The sequence below is a fragment of the Hibiscus syriacus genome, unplaced genomic scaffold (genome assembly GCF_006381635.1).
Source record: "Hibiscus syriacus cultivar Baekdansim isolate YM2019G1 unplaced genomic scaffold, ASM638163v2 tig00004041_pilon, whole genome shotgun sequence".
Classification (NCBI taxonomy): Eukaryota; Viridiplantae; Streptophyta; class Magnoliopsida; order Malvales; family Malvaceae; genus Hibiscus; species Hibiscus syriacus.
This window is the reverse complement of record NW_024061995.1, coordinates 141,565-159,793: the sequence shown is the minus strand read 5'-3', so window position 1 is coordinate 159,793 and position 18,229 is coordinate 141,565. Positions and strand designations below refer to the sequence as shown.

The window sequence follows — 18,229 nt, the reverse complement described above, 5'->3', positions numbered from 1 at the left end:
ATATGAGTATAGCGAAATTTCACCCAGTCTAATTTTTGGGATAAAACTCAAAAAATAAGGATTTAATTAAAAAAATACATTAAAAGAAAAGTGGCCTAGTAATTATATCTAAATATATAAAGATAATTATATATTATTTTCAAGTCAGATATTTTCACGCTAAACTTGATACGACCTTTTCTTACAAAAAAAAAAAAACCTTATCCGATCTAATCCAAACTTGAATTTTTCAAAAGGGAAGGAATAGAATTAGGTCTAAACTCATCATATTCAAGTCAAATACTTATCCTTAATGCTAATATAAATTTAAATATGAATGCTCAAACACCTTTGACATATGAAGTGCTCGAATCTAAATTTTTTAACAATAACAGTCATCCCTTAAATCATTAAGATAGAACCCGGGTCTTTGAGATAACGACTATTCCTTAAATCACTGAAATAGTTTAATTCGTCCATTAATGTTATTAACTCTTAACAACATAGTAGGTTACATAGTATAAATTAATGTTCTCATAATATTAAATTCAATAAACGACACCGTATTGGTTAATGTTACTAAATCACCATACTCGTAACACCAAGATCCATGGTCTATCCTTAGCCTCTCACATCTTCCCTTTAAGCTTGGGAGCTTGACCCTCCTTGTCCTCCTCAGCCTCTAGCCGTCCGGAGGCCACGCTTCCGCTCCCTGCCTCTTCTCGTGATATTTTCCGCACTTTTGTCGGAGTCAAGTATCCGTGTTTTTCCTGCTACAAAGCCATCTCCTATCGTATTTCGGTGTCAATATCACCTTGTTGTCACCGGTCAAGCTCCGTTGTTGCTTCGATGCTATTGTGTTGTCTTCCCTCTAGGGGAGCTTTCGATCAAGGAAAAAGAAACATTGTAACACCGCATTGTTCGGAGAATGAGAACGGCAGTCACGAACTCCGAACATAAGTAAAACGGACATTAAAATGAGCAAATGAAGCACAAATCAAGCAATCAAACCGATTAAGGAAAACATGTTACAAGCAGTGATTAGGCAAACCAAAAAAACACTGCCTAAACAATGACATTAGCCAACCAAATTAGTAGAAACCCAAAGGGGTCAAACCGCAATTTTCCCACATTCTTCTCCCTCATTACCAAACACACCATACAAATATTTCAACAAACAAAACACTCTTTCAGTTAGATTTTTGTTCTTTTTACTTCTACATTTCATCATCTGGTCCCCCTAGCATCACCTGCATAATCAACAACATAATTCGTTACCGTGGTTTTCGATATTCTTCGAAAAGATAAACGAGTAATGAAAACAAACGAGCTTTGTCTAGGGACGTACACTGCAATCGAGAGCGTGCTTCCGTGCGGCCATGATAGCCGCGTTTCGTTCTTTATCTGATTCGAATGTTAATACATAAGAGAGCCCTTTCCTCGGTTGCCAAAACAATGACTTGGCCGGCGCGTTAGCGTCACCTCTAGCTCCGCATAGCTTCATTAGGAAGATCCGGAACTATGTGAGAAGGGGGTAATGGAAAAAGGTACTTACTGAATAAAAAGTAAGATCATCACCAGCATTGATGTGGAATAATTTTCTCTGGCCTTTGTGATCCATCCTCTACAGAGCTTGATCCTCATCTTTCCGATATTGAATGCGTGAGTCGAGCGTGACGGATGATCTTGTCCATTGATTTGAGAGACGACTACCTAGAAAAAGGCATAGTACGACGATGCTTCGATTAGAAGTCAACAAGTATTCCTACCATGTGAACCAGTTCTAGAAATAACTAACAGAAAAGAATCATTCATACATTAAATTCACTGCTCGATTTCCGCAAAAGCGTCTCGACGTAGCTTCCCAAACCTGCAGCTGTGAAGGTAACTCTATCAGCCTTTCTTGCTTTCGTTTCTATTCATCGGAACACTTATGCATTCGGGTGTAAACTAACCAGAGTCAATAGGTTTGGCAGTTGTCGCAGAGATTTTCCGGCCGTTCGACAGAATCTCAGCCTGCAAAATTCGGCCAACATCAAGTGGTTCTGGAGCATACATGGTTTTGTTTGCACCTGATAACGCCGAAAATCGGATCAGTTACTAGAGTAGGATGCAATGTAAATGATACAGGTTATCAAGCAACAATGTAAAGAACATTCCTGGAATGGATACCTGAAATTATTTCCCTCCGATTTCCGTCAGACGATAGTCGATACCACTGAATCATAGATTTTGAAAGCGGCGGAGCATTATCAGAACAAGGCTGGAGTTTTAAGCATGAACCGAGAGTTCCAGAACCATGAAAGCCGAAAACACGGACTTTGTTCTCCTCGGCCATCTTGTTAATTGCCAACTGTAAATTAACCAGCATAGATTAGAACATCAGAAATGATCATAGACCAGATTACACCAGTTTCAAGCAAGAACATTCGAGTTTTCGGGATCAGTATCAAGACAAAAGAAGAAAAAGAAAAACTCAACCTACCTCTTTCTGAAGCTTTGCTTGGAATAGAGATTTCTCTCGAATTTGAGCTCTGAGAGCACGAAGTTCGTGCTCCATATCCATTACCTGAAAACGATGCAAATTGCAATAATCAGAAGCTGCCGTTATATCAAAACCATATCTTTAACGAAAACCTCTACTACTTTGACATGCATGTAGACGTCGCCAATAGATATCAAGCCGAAACAGTGTCGTCTTCGACGTCATATAATGAGAAAGAAGAGGCAAAGCGTTTCGTACTATGCCGAAAACTAGAAAAAGCTATGCATCAGTAATGACTCCAATATTCTAGGATCCAACTGATGACATTAGAAGCCTCAACATGTTGATTAAGCGTACAAATGACGAGCGAATCAGTTGGACACTAAAGTCCTTAAAGCTAGGAGACGAAGTTATTTATCGAATGCAAATCGCATTTATGTTTTCATTTAACCACACACACGCACGCACGCACCTTGGTTGGCTGATGCATCAATTTAATTCGCCTACCCTCTTGAACCTCCACAATGAGCTCCTCAACCTCCTGCAAGAGATAACAGCAAAGATGAATTAAGTGCAACACTGTCTTCAACATTGTAATCTTCAATCACGGTGCGGAAAATACGTCTACTTGACATGCACCTCCTTATTTAATCCCATCGAAAGCATGGGAATAAATAAGACTATACGATAAAGGAAACATACATGTACGCTTGCCAAAAGAAGGATCAATTTCCAATAAAACTGATGGATTAGGAAGGAAAGCCGACATAAAAAGCTCGATTATACCTGTGTTTTCTGTGAATTTTCGGGATTCTTTTCTTGCTCGTCAAGGGCATCTCCGAATCGCTGTACTACAGCCCTAGCACTTTCGATTTCAGCACAAGCAAAAGATTTTTCTTGACTAACCAACTTTTTAGCATCTTCGGAAGCCTGGATACAAAAAGGAATACATTCAATTCAGTAAAAATGGAAAGAAAAGGATGATCTTCATTTGACACATCAAGAGAATGAAGAATACGATCCAAAACTCGACTCCCATGAGCTGACCTGCTTGAGAAAGTTTGCCAGTTTTTTAACTTCGAACTTCTCGTGTATCAGCTCTCCTTCATTTTGAGTCAATTTAACTGCCAATGCCTCAACCTACATGTAAGTGGGGGAAAGGGATAGTTATTGCCAAAAATCATTATGTATAATGTCTTAAGTCGAAAGAAATACAGTCAAAATCATAGAAGACATTTTGTATAAAGCAGAAGAAAGCATGTTTAACGATGGAAACATTGGCCATTCGGCATGAAAATGAAGAGGGCTTCTTGTTTATATGAATGCATGATGTCGTACATTATATCATGAAACGGAAGGGTTGTACAATCCGAACACTACACATCAACCTGGTTAGAATTTGTGAATAAAGCGCAGCATCTTACGATAGATGTGATACATTAAGCTTCAAGCGAAAAACTCGAGTGAAAATGAAGAAATGATAAGGCAAAACAGCTAACCATAGAGATGGCTTTCTCTACATCTTCCTTGTTTCTCCCTGCCATACGACCTCTCAACGATTCTAAGGCGTCTCTAAGTTTTTTCAAAAGAACATGCCCCTCCAAAGAAGCAACCTCTTTAAGCTTGGCCTAAATTACAAGAAAGCAAGTGTTATTCACTATATCATCCATTGTCAATGAGACAGATACCGGGAGATTCAGGATCGAGTAGAATGGCAAAAAGAGAATAATTGAGGTGATATCGGAGCAACCGAGAATAAGGTGGTTCCCACCTCATCAGCCAATTTCGCAGCAGCAGCAAGGTTCTTATCAAATTTACTAGCAAGGTCGCGAACCGAGAGTCGCTTGTGCTGCTCGGATAACTGTGTCGTTTCCCTTTCAACAACCTCCTTGAGCGACGGACCATTGTTATCCCCTGTTGGCTCCTCCAAAATCTGATTGTCAGGTCCTAATTTGTACTTTGGAAAGTGGTCAGAAGCAAAGCTCACATCAGCTGAAACAGCCACGATCAATTCTTTCAGCATCGTTTCATCGATGTCAGGACTTATCTTCGTCATCTTTAGGTCAATTCTCTGCTCCTTAGAGATACACACAGAGGAAACAACCTTATGATCAAACCTCAAAGGCTCAAACCAAACACTAAAAGATCACTTTTGTCAAGCATAGATCTCAAAGCAAACAGAGAACTCGCAAACATCTACGTTTCAACTCAAGATTAATCTGCGTAATTAACCTTACAAAATGCTATGAAAAGAAAACACACGCACGCAGGCGCACACACATATCGAACCTATACGAACACCGTCGAGTACCAAAAAAGCTCAAATCAAGCAAACAAGACATAGGCAGACTATATTCGAGTAACGAAAGCAAATCATCTCAACCAAAATATTGAATGAATTCAAAGAAGTACACAAAAGTGCATAAACCTAACGGATTTCTACAGATCCAAAGAAGCAGCTACCAAAGTACACAAGGTTCAGCTAGACCTCCAAAATCTCAACTTTCTTCCAAATTTGACCAAAGAATCAGTGGAATTTCCTACACTTGGGAAAATAAAATGAAAATGAAAAAGCTGTGTTCTTAGCTGGAAAGATCGACTATAATCTGCACATTTCACAAAAAAAAATTCTAAATTTTTTATAAGGAAAATGATAACAGGACTGATATATCATCTTTCTCTTTGCAATAATAAAAGGGTGTATATCATTCCCCTTTATGGACTGCAATTATCTTCTTCTTCATCTTCTTCGATTTCTCTCTTACTTACAAAAGCAGCTAACCTAAACATATCAGATTTCCAACTACATTCCAATAAATTTCCAACCCACATTATTACTTGTTACCCAAAATTTATTGTTCTTCAAAAAAGCCAAACATATACATCATTATTGGGGGGGGGGAAGGCAAAGAAAGCATAAACCAGCATGATCCCAGAAAGCAAAAACAAAAAAAAAGGGTCAAAATCACATGCAGATAAAAATACAAAGACAACCCAAATTAGAAAAATAGCTGAAAAGTGGCATAACATACAGGTTGTAGATTAGAAATGTAGGTTAAAATGTGTGAAGAGCAAAGCAGAGAAGGAGAGTTGGAAGCTTAAGAGATGAACATGGTGAAGCAGCTTAAAGAAACTTCAGACGATTTGCTCACAAACAATGGGAAGAAGAAGAAAAGGGCTATATTGGATGATTTTGGAGGCCTTGGAGAAATGACTTTCCTTCTTTTCCAAAAGGAAGAGACTCAGAGAAAATATTAACAATGGTACGTGAAGAAAAGAAAGGGAAAAAGAGAGGGAGAGGGAGAGAGAGAAAGCTTTTGTTCCTTTCCTGTCTCCAATTATCAACTGTAATTGAGTTTGGGCAGTGAAATCTATTTTATGTTTGATTTATTGAAAACATTTATTATAAGAAAGAATCATCTTAACTAGGATGAACATTGATCTAGGAAAGTCAAAATTTTGAGTTTGTTGACCAGATGAATCTTATTTTATAATTTATATTTTATTTAGATTTTCTTCACGTTTTTTAAATTTAATTATAAATATTTATAATATTATGACATTAATTTATTCTAATTTAAATGATTTCTACAATTATATGTGATATATATACATATATATTATGCTATGTTAATATAAAACACAAATCTATTAATCACCTTTTAGGATAATATATACTTAAATAATTTTATTATTTTTCTTGATCAAATATATCTCTTAAAATCATATATATAGTCATATAAGATATTAATTATAGGATTGTGGGAGTGATAGTTTTGGTTAAAATCGAAAGTATTATTTTGGGGGAAGTTCTATTGTGTGCGGCCTAATTTATGGTTAAAAAAATATAAAAAATAAGTGCAACCGAAAATATAATAAAATACATAACATTTTATGTAGAGCGTAACTTAAAATATTAATTTTTTAATATTTTTGATGTAAAAAAAAAAAGAAAGGAAGGAAGGTGATGGCATAGTCACGCTGCGGTCCCGTTAGGGTTGTTTGACTCAGCCTTTGTCCGGCAACAGACTCAGTCACTCGGACCACTCCTTTTGTACGTTCTTATTCGGACATTAGTTGTCACTTGGTACTACTTTTACCCCTCCCAACCCCCAATTTAGATTCGGTACAATTGGAAATTGTTAATCCAATTCATTTTTAGGGATTTTAGTTACAATTTTTAAATTATTACTATTATTTTTACGGTAAATTATATATTTAGTACCTAAATTATCAGTTTTTGGCTATTTTAATACTTAAACTTTTAATTTTTTATAAAACCATATATAACATTTAGTTTTTGTTTCGTTTTAGTACCTCGTCGTTATAAACTAAACAGGTGATTTGCAGGGTGATAATTTTTTATGGGTAGATTGCATCATTCATCGCGCAACTATCTTCTCACTCCTAGTTTAGTCACTAAAGTTTAAAATTTTTAATTTGATTAGTATGACTTTCAAAATTTATTTTTTTATTTTTGATTATATATTAATAAAATCATAATAAAAAAATGTCATCTCACATAAATTATTAAAAAAATAATTTAGAATGATTAAAATAGGAACAATTTGAAAGTTGAATAGTTAAATTGAACATTCTTAAATTTTAATGTCAAAAATATGATTGAGAATATAATTGAGTGGTAAATGATGGAGGCGCGTGAAATTAACAATAACAACAACAACAAAACTCAATTCCCATATGCAATGGGTAAGGGGGAGGTAGGGTAGTAGGCTGCTCCCAACGCCAGGTTGAGAGTAGCTTCTGTGGAAGACCTCCGGCAGTCAGAAAATTAAAAATATAGATAAAATGCAATGCATGTATAAATAAATACATAAATACATAATTGAACAATATTCATATGCAGACATTAATATCATTAATATCATATGCGCGTTTGTACTTGGACAGTAATCCCTGCAAATAAATCCATACAAAAAAATCTCTGCATATAGACAGAAACGTAAGACCCGACTAAATTTAAAAGTGAAGAGAATGTGACGTGAAATTAAAATAAGCTTAAATTATGTGGTTGAAACGATGAGGTTATATTATTTTAATTAAGAGTTGGTGGGGTCTGTTTGGCAGGACAGTATACTTTAATCCAACAAACTAAATTATTCCACTTGGCTAATCATTATTAAACAGGGTTGAAGCTACGAAATGGAGAGCATAATTATCGCTAACCAAACATGGCCCCACTCTTCACAAAGTTCTTTCCTAAACCTATGCCCCTAACCCATTCCCCCACCAACTTCCATTCCTCTAGCCTTTATCCTCAAAAAGTCTCCTCCCAAAGAAAATTCATTATCTCTAGATATGGCACAAAACTAGGTCATTAAAAGTCGGGTAAACTATGTATTTAGTACATAAATTATTAGTTTGAGTTTGGTTTAGTACTTAAACAATTAATTTTTTCTAAAATCATACATAACGTTTAGTTTTTTTCATTTTAGTATCCGCCGTTAAAAACTTCATACGTTTAGTACCTAAACTATCATTTTTGGTCCGTTTTAGTAACTAAACTTTTTTAAAAAAAAAACTTAACGTTAAATTTTGAACGATGGTATTAAAATGAAACAAAAACTAAAGTTTTGATTTGGTTTGATTTTTTTTTTGAAAATTTAAGTACTAAAACAAATCAAACATGATAGTTTACGTACTAAACATGTGATTCATGTTTGAGTCATTTTATGTTTGAATTGTTTAAGATTTGAGTTACTTCGTTCAAATCATTCCTGAATCGGTACAACATGTAAAACAATATAAAATTAAACATGTCTAAATATTTAATGTCTTTATATTTAGGGTAAATTATAAAAATGGTCCCCGATTATAGGATATTGTTTAGTTGATTCCATCGACTATCAAAAGTTACAAAATGTTCCTCCGACTATAAGACATTGCTTTGTTGAGTCCCTCGACTATTAAAAGTTATAAAATTACCAGTTGATTATTTATTATGTTTCAAATTCGTCATTTTCAATTAAAATATTGATGGTTTGAGCTGGATGTTAATATACCATATGAGATATGATAGTCGTTTGAGAATCTGAGATCATATTTTATCATATATTAGACAACAAATTAACATCCAGCTCAAAATGTCGTCAATTTTTAACGGAAAAATGACGAATATGGAATATAATGGATAGTCTGTTGATCATTTTGTAACTTTTAATAGTCGAGTGATGCAATAAAGTAACATCCTATAGTAGGGTTTTAAATTGCGGTCCGCGATAGCGCCCGTAAAATAGCAGTAGCGGCGACCTCCGTGATACCCGCTATACCCACAATAGTGCCAGTTATGACCGTAATCACGGTAAACGCTACGCAACCAAAAATTTATAGATTAAAATTTATATAATTTTTGTATTGGGTGGGGGGGGGGGTTGGGACTATTTAGAAGGTGGAAAAATGAGTCTTTCTATGTCCCCATGGGCCATGGATATCATGGTTATCAAAATCTTCTTTTTTTTGCATTATTATTATTATTATTATTATTTCTTTTACCCTTTTTTGGGGTTTTCAAAGCAATTATGGAGGTTGAAAGCGAGCTGTGAGGTGCTGTAATATATCCTTTCTCAATATGTTTTTACTTTCCCCAAAGGCAAAAGCCCTAAAGGGAAGCCAATCCCATGCATTCATATTATCTATTAGTGTTCAACACCTCATATGCATCCATATACTAAAAATCCAGGTCGGGTCGGATGAAGAGTATATATTTTTTGGGTCGGTTCAGGTCAAGTCGAATGGAGGATATATAATTTTCGGATCAGATCAGATTCGAATGGAAGATACATATTTTTCAGGTCAAGTTAACTAAAAATCTGTCACAATCTGACTCGTTGTCATCCCTAAAAACAACACCTCGTTTTGCTTAAACATACCAAATCATCATTTTTATAAAAAAAATATAACTCTAATTCCAATTATTTTTACCTTTTTATGAAAAAAAGTCAAATAATTTTCCCACTTCACATGTGTAACAATATTTTCACAATTTCTTCATAAAAAATATTAATATTAAAAAAAATAAAGAAAAGTCTATGATTTATTATATTAATTGACTCCAAGTTCACAAGCCAACAGTAGACCGATTCTGCTCATAGGATTAATAAATTGAGTAGGACTTATCTTAAATTTTATTTTCATAATTTAAAATGACATTTTCCTAAAAACCACTTAGATTAATTAAATTAAACGGTAAAATACATAAATAGTGCTCTGACTATAAGATATAATTTTATTAAGTCTATTTAATATTAAAAACTATAAAATGGTCAATCGACTATTTGTTATGTTTCAAACTCTTTTTTTTTTTGGGTTAAAAATTGGCGGTTGTCCAAGCTGGACGTTAATATGATAACTGAGATGTGATAGTCGTTTGAGATTCTGAGACCATATTTTATCATGTCTCAATAAGCAAGTTAACGTTCAACTCAAAATACCGTCAAATTTTTAACAGAAAATGACGAGTTTGTAACATAATGAACAGTCGAGTGACAATTTTTATAACTTATGATAGTCGAGGGACTCAACAAAGCAACACTCCATCGTGTACTTTACCCTAAATTAAAAGTATCTATAAAATAATATAATATATTAAAAAACATGGTACCCCGTGGCTCGCAGGGCACATGGTTGGGTCTAAAACCATAGCCTTCATTGTTGCCGCCCCAACCCAATTATAATTTAATAAACATACCCTATCGAGTATACTCGAATTTTAATTCCTTAAACCCTAAATGTTAGGAACAATTAGAAAATAAAAATATTTTTCCAAAATTTCTCGATATATGTAATAAAATTCTTAATAAAATAAAGAAATAAAATATAATTATTAAAACTGAAAATAAGCATCTCGAGAATATAATGTATATTAAAGTAAAAATATATTTATTGAACTTAGTCTTGAAATTTTCATAATATATTTATTTATAGCTAAATAAATAAATTAATATTTTCGTAAAATTTAACAATTACTCATTATATAGATTAATTTGAAATCAATTTTTTATTTCGGTCGAACCGATCATCGACGGGTTTGTAAAAATATATTATAATAGAATTTTATTAAAAATAATTAATTTAATTATATATTAGCTCGTCGTGTATCTGAAGCCCACATATGATAATTGAGACTTCATGGGTAAGCCTTTTTCCGAGCCCAAATAAGTGGACTAAATTGGAAATACATCAAGAATAGTGGACTGAATTTGACCATATTGGACGGGTTGGGAATGCCTCTTTCCGAGCTCGAAATTTTACCAAATCGGATTGTTTCATATGCAAACCATTTTGGTTTTTGTTGATATTTCCATGTTTTTTTTTTGTTGAAAAAAATAACGTGACTCGTATTACTACTAAATTTCTCGTTAAAAAATTAAAGACAGTTAGAGTTGAATGTTAATATGTTGATTGAAATATAATAAAAAATAATCATAAAATCTTAAACGATCATCATATCTCATTCGTTGTGTTAACGTCCAGTTTAGATGACTATCAATTTTTTAAAGAAAAACAAGAACGAGTTTGGATCGTAAGAATAATTATGTAACCATTTTATAACTTTAAAAAGTCGAGATACTCAACAAAATAATAACTTATAGTCAAATACCTATTTTTGTTTAACTTCAAACAATCATATAACTCAACAAAACAACCTCCTATAGTCGAGGGATTATTTATATACTTTACCTAAATAATAATTAGGTAAATTACACGTTTAGTATCTAAAATATTTATTTTGATCCGTTAATACCTAAACTTTTAAGTTTTTCAAAACCACACCTAAAGTTTAGTTTTTGTTTCATTTTAGTACCACGTCGTTAAAAACATAGTTTTTTCATTTTAGTACTCGTCCAAAATTTAACGTTAAGTTTTGAAATAATCGAAAGTTCCAGTACTAAAACGAACCAAGACTGATAGCTTATGTACTAAATGCTTTAAGTTTTTATCGACGGTTTACTAAAATGAAATAAAAACTAAACGTCAGGTGTAGTTTTGAAAAAAATGAAAACTTAAATTATAAAACAAACTAAAATTGATCGTTTAGTTACTAAATACATAGTTTACCCTAACAATTAAAAGAGAGTTGTTGGTACAAAAGAACATGGTTTTAAATTTGGCAAAGAAACAAGTAATCAAAAGAAAACAAAAACAAGATTGAAAGAATGAAAAATGTGCGAGGAAAAACGTAAGACACGTGTTACGTACGTGGACACGACAATGCATTATCCTCTTTCTATTATTATCTTTTGTCCGAACGCGTGGGACCCAAACGCCACTACCTCGACTGATGGTTACAAGTCAGGGAGTGGGTACGCTTGTATGACGTCACTTATTACGTCATCTTGTCAACGGTAAGATTGTCACCCGCCAAATTGAGTGGCAAAATTGTTAAAAATATTTGAACATAAAATAAATTTATAAGTTTTTAATATTCACATTATAATATATTTAATTATCACGAGATGTAATTTATGTCACATATAGAATAAAATAAATAAATATATTAAAATTGATAATATAAAATTCCAGTTTAATTAATATTTTATTTAGGTATAATTAAATTTGTTCCTATATCTTCAAGCTAAATTATCCATAGTTTAGATCTTCTCACATACTAATAATTGTTTTGTTTAAATACTCTTAAATATTAAATGAGTTTTTGAGCTTCTGTCATTAGTTTAATTCTAATTCTATTTTTCAAAAGTTATGGGATTCAAAGTAATATTTCTAACCCGATTTAATCAAAAACTGGGTCGAAGAAGTCACATTGATTGATTGGAACGTAATCAAAATAAAATCAAATAATCGTATTACCAAACAATCATCAAACACTAATCTAAGGACTAATTTGTTAATCTGATCAAATATGAGAGTTTTGAAGCATTTAAAATCATCAAAATGGGTATAAAAATATAAAATTTATAAATTTGGAGTTGTGAAGTCCCTATTGACGATTTTAGATGTTACATAACCTCATATTTCATATAGTTAATAATTTAATAGTTTATTTATGGGTAAACTACATATTTAGTATATAAACTATTAGTTTTGATTTTTTTAATACTTAAACTTCTTTTTTTTTTTTAAAAAATCATAACTAACTTTTAGTTTTTATTTTATTTTAATACCCAATCGCTAAAAACTTAATGTATTTAGTACCTAAAGAATCAATTTTAGTACCTAATCGCTAAAAGAAGCATACATTAGATTCTTATTATTGTATAAATATCAAGATTATTGATGAGAATCGAACTTTGATACTCGACAGAAAAGTAATCCGTCGAGTATCATCCCATCGGTCTTCATATTCGAATGAATATCGAAAACATTCATGTTCGAAAAAGAATTATTGGATCTAAATCCGAGATATAATGTAAACAAAAACTTGATATTAGCATCATCATTTCATTTCATTAAGAAAAAAACACTTATTACATGTGAATTCAAGTAGGGTTATGAGTGATAAGTCGATAAAAAAAAGATGGGTAAAAAATTAGGGTTCTTGTTCCATACACAGATTGAAGAACTTACCAGTCCTCAAATGAGTGATTTTTACCCATCATTTTCTGTAGTTCCTATCCAAGCATTGCAGTAGAAAGGTGGTAAAAAAAGGTCCCTATACCTCTACAGCAATCGATCGAAAGGAAGCGCGTTTCCGTTTCTTCGGAATGTCTTTTGTTATCTTGATCATCAACATCAATCACAGAAAAGAATCCTCGTTATTTGATTGCTGAAATGGTGGGATTTAGGTCTCCGTGGTTCCCAATTGTGTTTATTGGGGTATTCTTACACCCGATTCGCAACAATGGAAGAAACTAGGAAGGCTATGGACACCGCTTTTCGAAACACGGGAGAGAGAGAGACAGGGGGAGGCTACCTCCTTCCGTTCGACCATTGTCGGTTATGGCTACCATGTTTAAAATACGGATTTTTGTGGCCGGACCCTTGCTTTGGGATGTCACGAAGCTCCATCAGTTGTATCGTCCGTTTCCTCTTGGCTGTTAACGCGTAAAATGTTAAAGTTCTCTACCGTTTTTGAGTCGAATAATTGAGGATTCATACGGAATTTAGAGGGGAAGAGACAAACCATTCTCGACTTGTTTATATCGCTCTTGTAGCTTCCTTTTTGTTGCCTCGAGCTTTCGTTCTTCATCCAAAGTCTTGAGTTTCTGATCGAAGAAGAGCAGTGATGAGAAAAACAAGAGTGAAGGTGCATGATCAACGTACAAAGTGAACGTTTCACTTACATCTTGTTGATCGTGGAGGGGCTTCTTGGGGACAAACATCTTATCCGGTTTCTGCGCCGACTTAGATTCGTTGTAGGCCTTTTGCTCGATATTATGTTTTGGAGGTCTCCCGTACACGACATTTGTGCTCGACGGATTGTTATTAGGCTTTGCAACGGGTTCTTGTCTCTTCATTTGTTGCCTCGGATCATCCATGGTGAGCAGATTAGCTTCACTCGATGTCTGCGGTTTTTGTTTCAAAAAATTCCGGTTCTCGTCCGATGGTTTTCTTCCGTTACTCCGGTTCTTGATGAAATCCCCACTGCTACCAGGATCTGAAACAACATACCCTGATCATAATCGAGAATTTATACGCGGAATTCAAATAGAGAACCAAAAGGCTCGAAAGCTATCGAAGAGAAGCATTAAAGAGAAAAAATTCAACTCACTTCCGTCATCATCCATGCCATCGAAGAACTTCACGTAACACATCACCGGTGACAAAGGAGAGAAAGTAATTTCAATCAGTCGACGAGCATATCGGCAATAAGTTCTTCGACAATGAATGTTAAAACGAACAAATACGTAAAGATTTAAAAAGTAAGACCTGCGAGAGCTCCATTGATGTAGGTTGAGTAGCGAAGAGAGCTCCTACATCTAAGGGAGGAGACGGAAGCCCTTCTTCCTCCTCTTCTACTTCGTCCTCATCACCAACGGGCGGATTCAAAGATTCCGGAGTAACACCTTCATTAACAAATTCACGTATAAATGAAAAACCGAAATGAAGCAATGTCGGTTTCCGTGAATTGCAAGATACCGGTCAACAATTTCTTACCAGCAACAGCCTTTGTAGCAGTAACCCACTCGTCCACCAATTCCTTCCATCCACTGCAAACCACAAAACTGGGTGAAGAACTTGCATCCACAGATCGAAAAACGATATTCAATATCCGTAGGCGAAGATAAGCCACAGATCGAAAAAGTAAGAAACTAAGGTAGGTTGTTCAACCAGTAAAGTTCCCCGCAACAACAATTAATACTAACGGAAATGACGGAGTGAGCAAACAGTTTAACACACTGTAAAAACTAATATGAAGCCGAACACACTAAACAAATGTGCGAGCATAAACATCGGTTAATACTAATGGAAAAGACGGAGTGAGCAAAAGTCAGTTCGCCATCTACTCGGAGCTAACAGTTTAACACTTTAACAACAAGTCTATGATCGTCAATTACGAGCCGATCACATTCAATACAGGTGTTACTTATCATGTTTATCACATAATATAATCAAGCATTCAACTTCATTGCAGCAAAGGAAACAAACTCTTACTCGATGAGAGTTAGAGCAAGATTACGAATCTGCTTCGATGAATGCTTTCTAACCCGATTAACGGCTTTTCCGATCCCAGTTGCCTGAAAATTGAAACAAGTTACAAAGTACATGTTTTAGTCCAAGAATTACAATGGCAAAAAACCAACTTTAAACCAGGGAAAAGGTTTAGATCAAAGGACCTCAAGAATATCCACTGTCAAATCCATTAATTGAAGCTTCCTCAACGACTCGAACAATACGGAATCCGACTGCATTAAACAATAACACAAGAAATCATCAATAAAAAATTATCATTTACACAGATACTCTAAAGAACTATATGTTCAAAACACACAAACCTCATCTAGACAATTGTGAAGAATCTCTTTGATCCTAAACACTTCACCGACGATCATCGACTCTTGTTCGATTTCATCAGTCAAAGCTTCAGCTTCTCCATAGCTATAATTACTAGCAATTTGGTTCATCAAAGGGTCATCTCTGCTACTATTAGCTTTGCTCTCTTTGCTACCACCTGCCTCAAATTCTTCATCAGCTTGCCTTCTGAAGCTCGTACCGGCTCGAGTGTTGTCGTCTACGTCCTCGAATTCGGGTACAACCAACTCGACCCGATCGCAACCCGAACACCGAGTGAATTTGCAAGTGAAAAGCTTCTCAGCAATTCGATCTCTACATAATCTAAACTCTTTAGGACAATCTAAAGCGGCTACCGTTATAGCATGATCGATTATATCGAATATATCTGAGTTTGCTTGACGAAAATAACCCCTCCATTGCTCTAATGGCCAACCTTTCATCGCCATTCCCCCCACCCCTTTCTTCTTTCTTTTTCGACGAAATCGAAAAGGAAAAAAAGGTCAATCCAATTCAGATCAAATGAATCGGATTCCAATTGAATTCAATTCTTCTCCATGTTGGATCAAAATCAAGCCCTCGAAACCAAAGCTTTTCAGTAATCCGACGAAGAAAGTGGATGATCGGAACGCAAACAAAATCTGGGTTGTTTGTGTGTTACGCAGATTCTGGCAATAGACGAGAAATAAAATAACTTTCTCGGAAAATCCCTTCGATTTTCTGATGATCAACGAATTTAAAAAAAAACAAACAAACAGAAAATCAAAAACACCTGTAACCCCAATAAAGAGATGAACTAAAAACGAGAAAGAAAAAAAACACCCAAAAGCTTACCCGAAAACCAGAACTGAAAACAAAAAACTGCAGCAAGAAAAAACAAATAAAAATGAGAAATTTGATGGAGAAGAAAAGGAAAATTTGCTTGTAGCCAATAGCTGTCAGCCTCTTTCAACAGATCACATCAAAATCTATATAAATCTTCTCTGGATGTTGTTGATAACACCCATATGGGTCAATCCATTTTTCGACCCGTATCCATTGAAATTCCTCAAAAACTCACAAATTTTTATTTTACTTTATTACATGAAAGAAAATGGAAATAAATCAGAAAAATTACCCTCAATTTGGGATTTTGGATATGAATTGAGGGGATTTCTCTGATTTTCCTTTGAGTGGGATTATTTTATTTTATTTATTTATTTATATTTTTGGGCTTTGGGTATTGTTTGACCTAATCGGTCACAAATTGAATAAAGGAATACGTCTCTTCGTAGAAAGGAAATTTAGTGATAAAATTGAAACATCATTTGATAGAGTAGGGGTTCATTTATTAGATTGGATTCTAATTAATTAACAAGATATTAATTAAAGGGTAAAGTACACAAATGGTCCCTCGAATATAGGATAATATTTTTTGAGTCTATTGACTATTAAAAGTTTCGATAATAAAGAGTAACTTTGTTGAGTCCCTCAACTATTAAAAGTTACAAAATGACCACTCGACTATTTATTATGTTCTAAACTTATCTTTTCCGCTAATATTTTGACGATAATCTAAGTTGTATGCTAACTTGTTGACTGAGATGTGATAGTCATTTGAGATTATGAGATTATATTTTATCATATCTCAGTCAACAAGTTAACGTACAACTCGGATTGTTGTCAAAATTTTAACGAAAAAAATGAGTTTAGAACATAACTAATAGTAGAGTGGCCATTTTGTAACTTTTAATAGTTGAAGGACTCAACAAAGTAACTTCCTATAGTCGGAAATCATTTTGTAACTTTTAATAGTCGAGAGACTTAATAAAGCAATATCCTATAATCAGAGGACCATTTGTGTACTTTATCCTTAATTAAATTAAATTTGATTATTATTATTATTATTTTAAAAAATGATTAATTAAATTTGATTATTATTCTTATTTAATATATTAAAGAACGCATAAGTTTTTATATTCAAACACTCAATATCTTTCATTTTATAGGCAAAAATGATTTAGATAAAAAAATGGTAAGTTAATGTTAATATTTAGGGTTCAGTATGTACCTTGTAGGTAAATTATATTCAGATTTCTTCTTAATCTAAGTCTTATTATATGTGTAATTCTATCAAGATTTAGAGTTAATTGCATCACGTGTTTTCAAAATGGCCCCTATTTTCAATTGGTCCCTAAATTTTTAAATATTTTAATCATCCTTATACTATGACAATCATTCTAAATTAGTCCCTAAACTTTTAGATATTCTAATTTCATCCCCAAATCCATCCAAATATGTAATCCATATCAACAATATTTTAACTAATTTTTTTCAAGCATGTAATAATATAACTTGGCCTGGTGATTTTATTAACAAAAGATGCGATTAGTATATACGTATAATTTAGGATAAAATTGAAATATTCAAAAAGATTGGGGACCAATTTAGAATGAAGATCATAGTTTGAGGATGAAAATGAAATGTTTAAAAGTTTGAGGACTAATTTAAAATGATAATCATAGTTTAATGATGAAATTAAAATGTTTAAAAGTTTAGTGACCAATTTGAAATGAGTGTCATATATTGGGGATGTATGATGCAGTTAACTCCAGGATTAATTTTAATTTTATTATTTATTACGACTTACATACGTTATATTTATAATCGTTAATAAACATAATCAAATTTTAATTATTTAATATATTAACAATAATAAATATAATACTATATACCAATGGAAATATGGTATGTTGTTATACCATATAGCTTTAAGTTGGATTTATTATTATTTATTGATTATTTTATTAATTAAGTATTAGTTTAATCATTATTATTTTTATTTATCTAAGGATT

The 18,229-nt window shown here is 33.4% G+C and overlaps 2 protein-coding genes across 4 annotated transcripts; both read right to left on the bottom strand.

The window, feature by feature from the left end:
• Nucleotides 1-976: 976 nt before the first annotated feature.
• Nucleotides 977-5,813, bottom strand: LOC120187706 (stomatal closure-related actin-binding protein 3-like). 3 transcript variants are annotated; one of them, XM_039191370.1, is made up of 14 exons: nucleotides 5,497-5,813; nucleotides 4,969-5,070; nucleotides 4,236-4,538; nucleotides 3,964-4,092; nucleotides 3,512-3,604; nucleotides 3,251-3,394; nucleotides 2,937-3,005; nucleotides 2,465-2,548; nucleotides 2,152-2,332; nucleotides 1,935-2,051; nucleotides 1,797-1,855; nucleotides 1,558-1,692; nucleotides 1,328-1,477; nucleotides 977-1,229 (listed from the first exon to the last, which is right to left on the bottom strand). In XM_039191370.1, the coding sequence occupies exons 3-14, from the start codon at nucleotides 4,518-4,520 to the stop codon at nucleotides 1,197-1,199; spliced, it is 1,479 nt and encodes a 492-aa protein (XP_039047301.1). In that variant the 5' UTR covers nucleotides 4,521-4,538; nucleotides 4,969-5,070; nucleotides 5,497-5,813; the 3' UTR covers nucleotides 977-1,196. The 3 variants fall into 3 exon arrangements, with proteins under 3 accessions (XP_039047301.1, XP_039047292.1, XP_039047296.1); XM_039191361.1 differs by lacking the exon at nucleotides 4,969-5,070 and having other exon boundaries at nucleotides 4,236-4,541; nucleotides 5,497-5,812; XM_039191365.1 differs by lacking the exon at nucleotides 4,969-5,070 and having other exon boundaries at nucleotides 4,236-4,535; nucleotides 5,497-5,812.
• A 7,125-nt stretch (nucleotides 5,814-12,938) lies between these two features.
• On the bottom strand, nucleotides 12,939-16,454 carry LOC120187696 (probable mediator of RNA polymerase II transcription subunit 26b). The gene is made up of 10 exons (XM_039191356.1): nucleotides 16,229-16,454; nucleotides 15,379-16,062; nucleotides 15,220-15,288; nucleotides 15,038-15,120; nucleotides 14,540-14,592; nucleotides 14,312-14,448; nucleotides 14,154-14,181; nucleotides 13,726-14,039; nucleotides 13,566-13,647; nucleotides 12,939-13,476 (listed from the first exon to the last, which is right to left on the bottom strand). Exons 2-10 carry the CDS (start codon nucleotides 15,841-15,843, stop codon nucleotides 13,352-13,354), a joined length of 1,356 nt encoding a protein of 451 aa, XP_039047287.1. The 5' UTR covers nucleotides 15,844-16,062; nucleotides 16,229-16,454; the 3' UTR covers nucleotides 12,939-13,351.
• Between the last annotated feature and the right edge of the window lie 1,775 nt (nucleotides 16,455-18,229).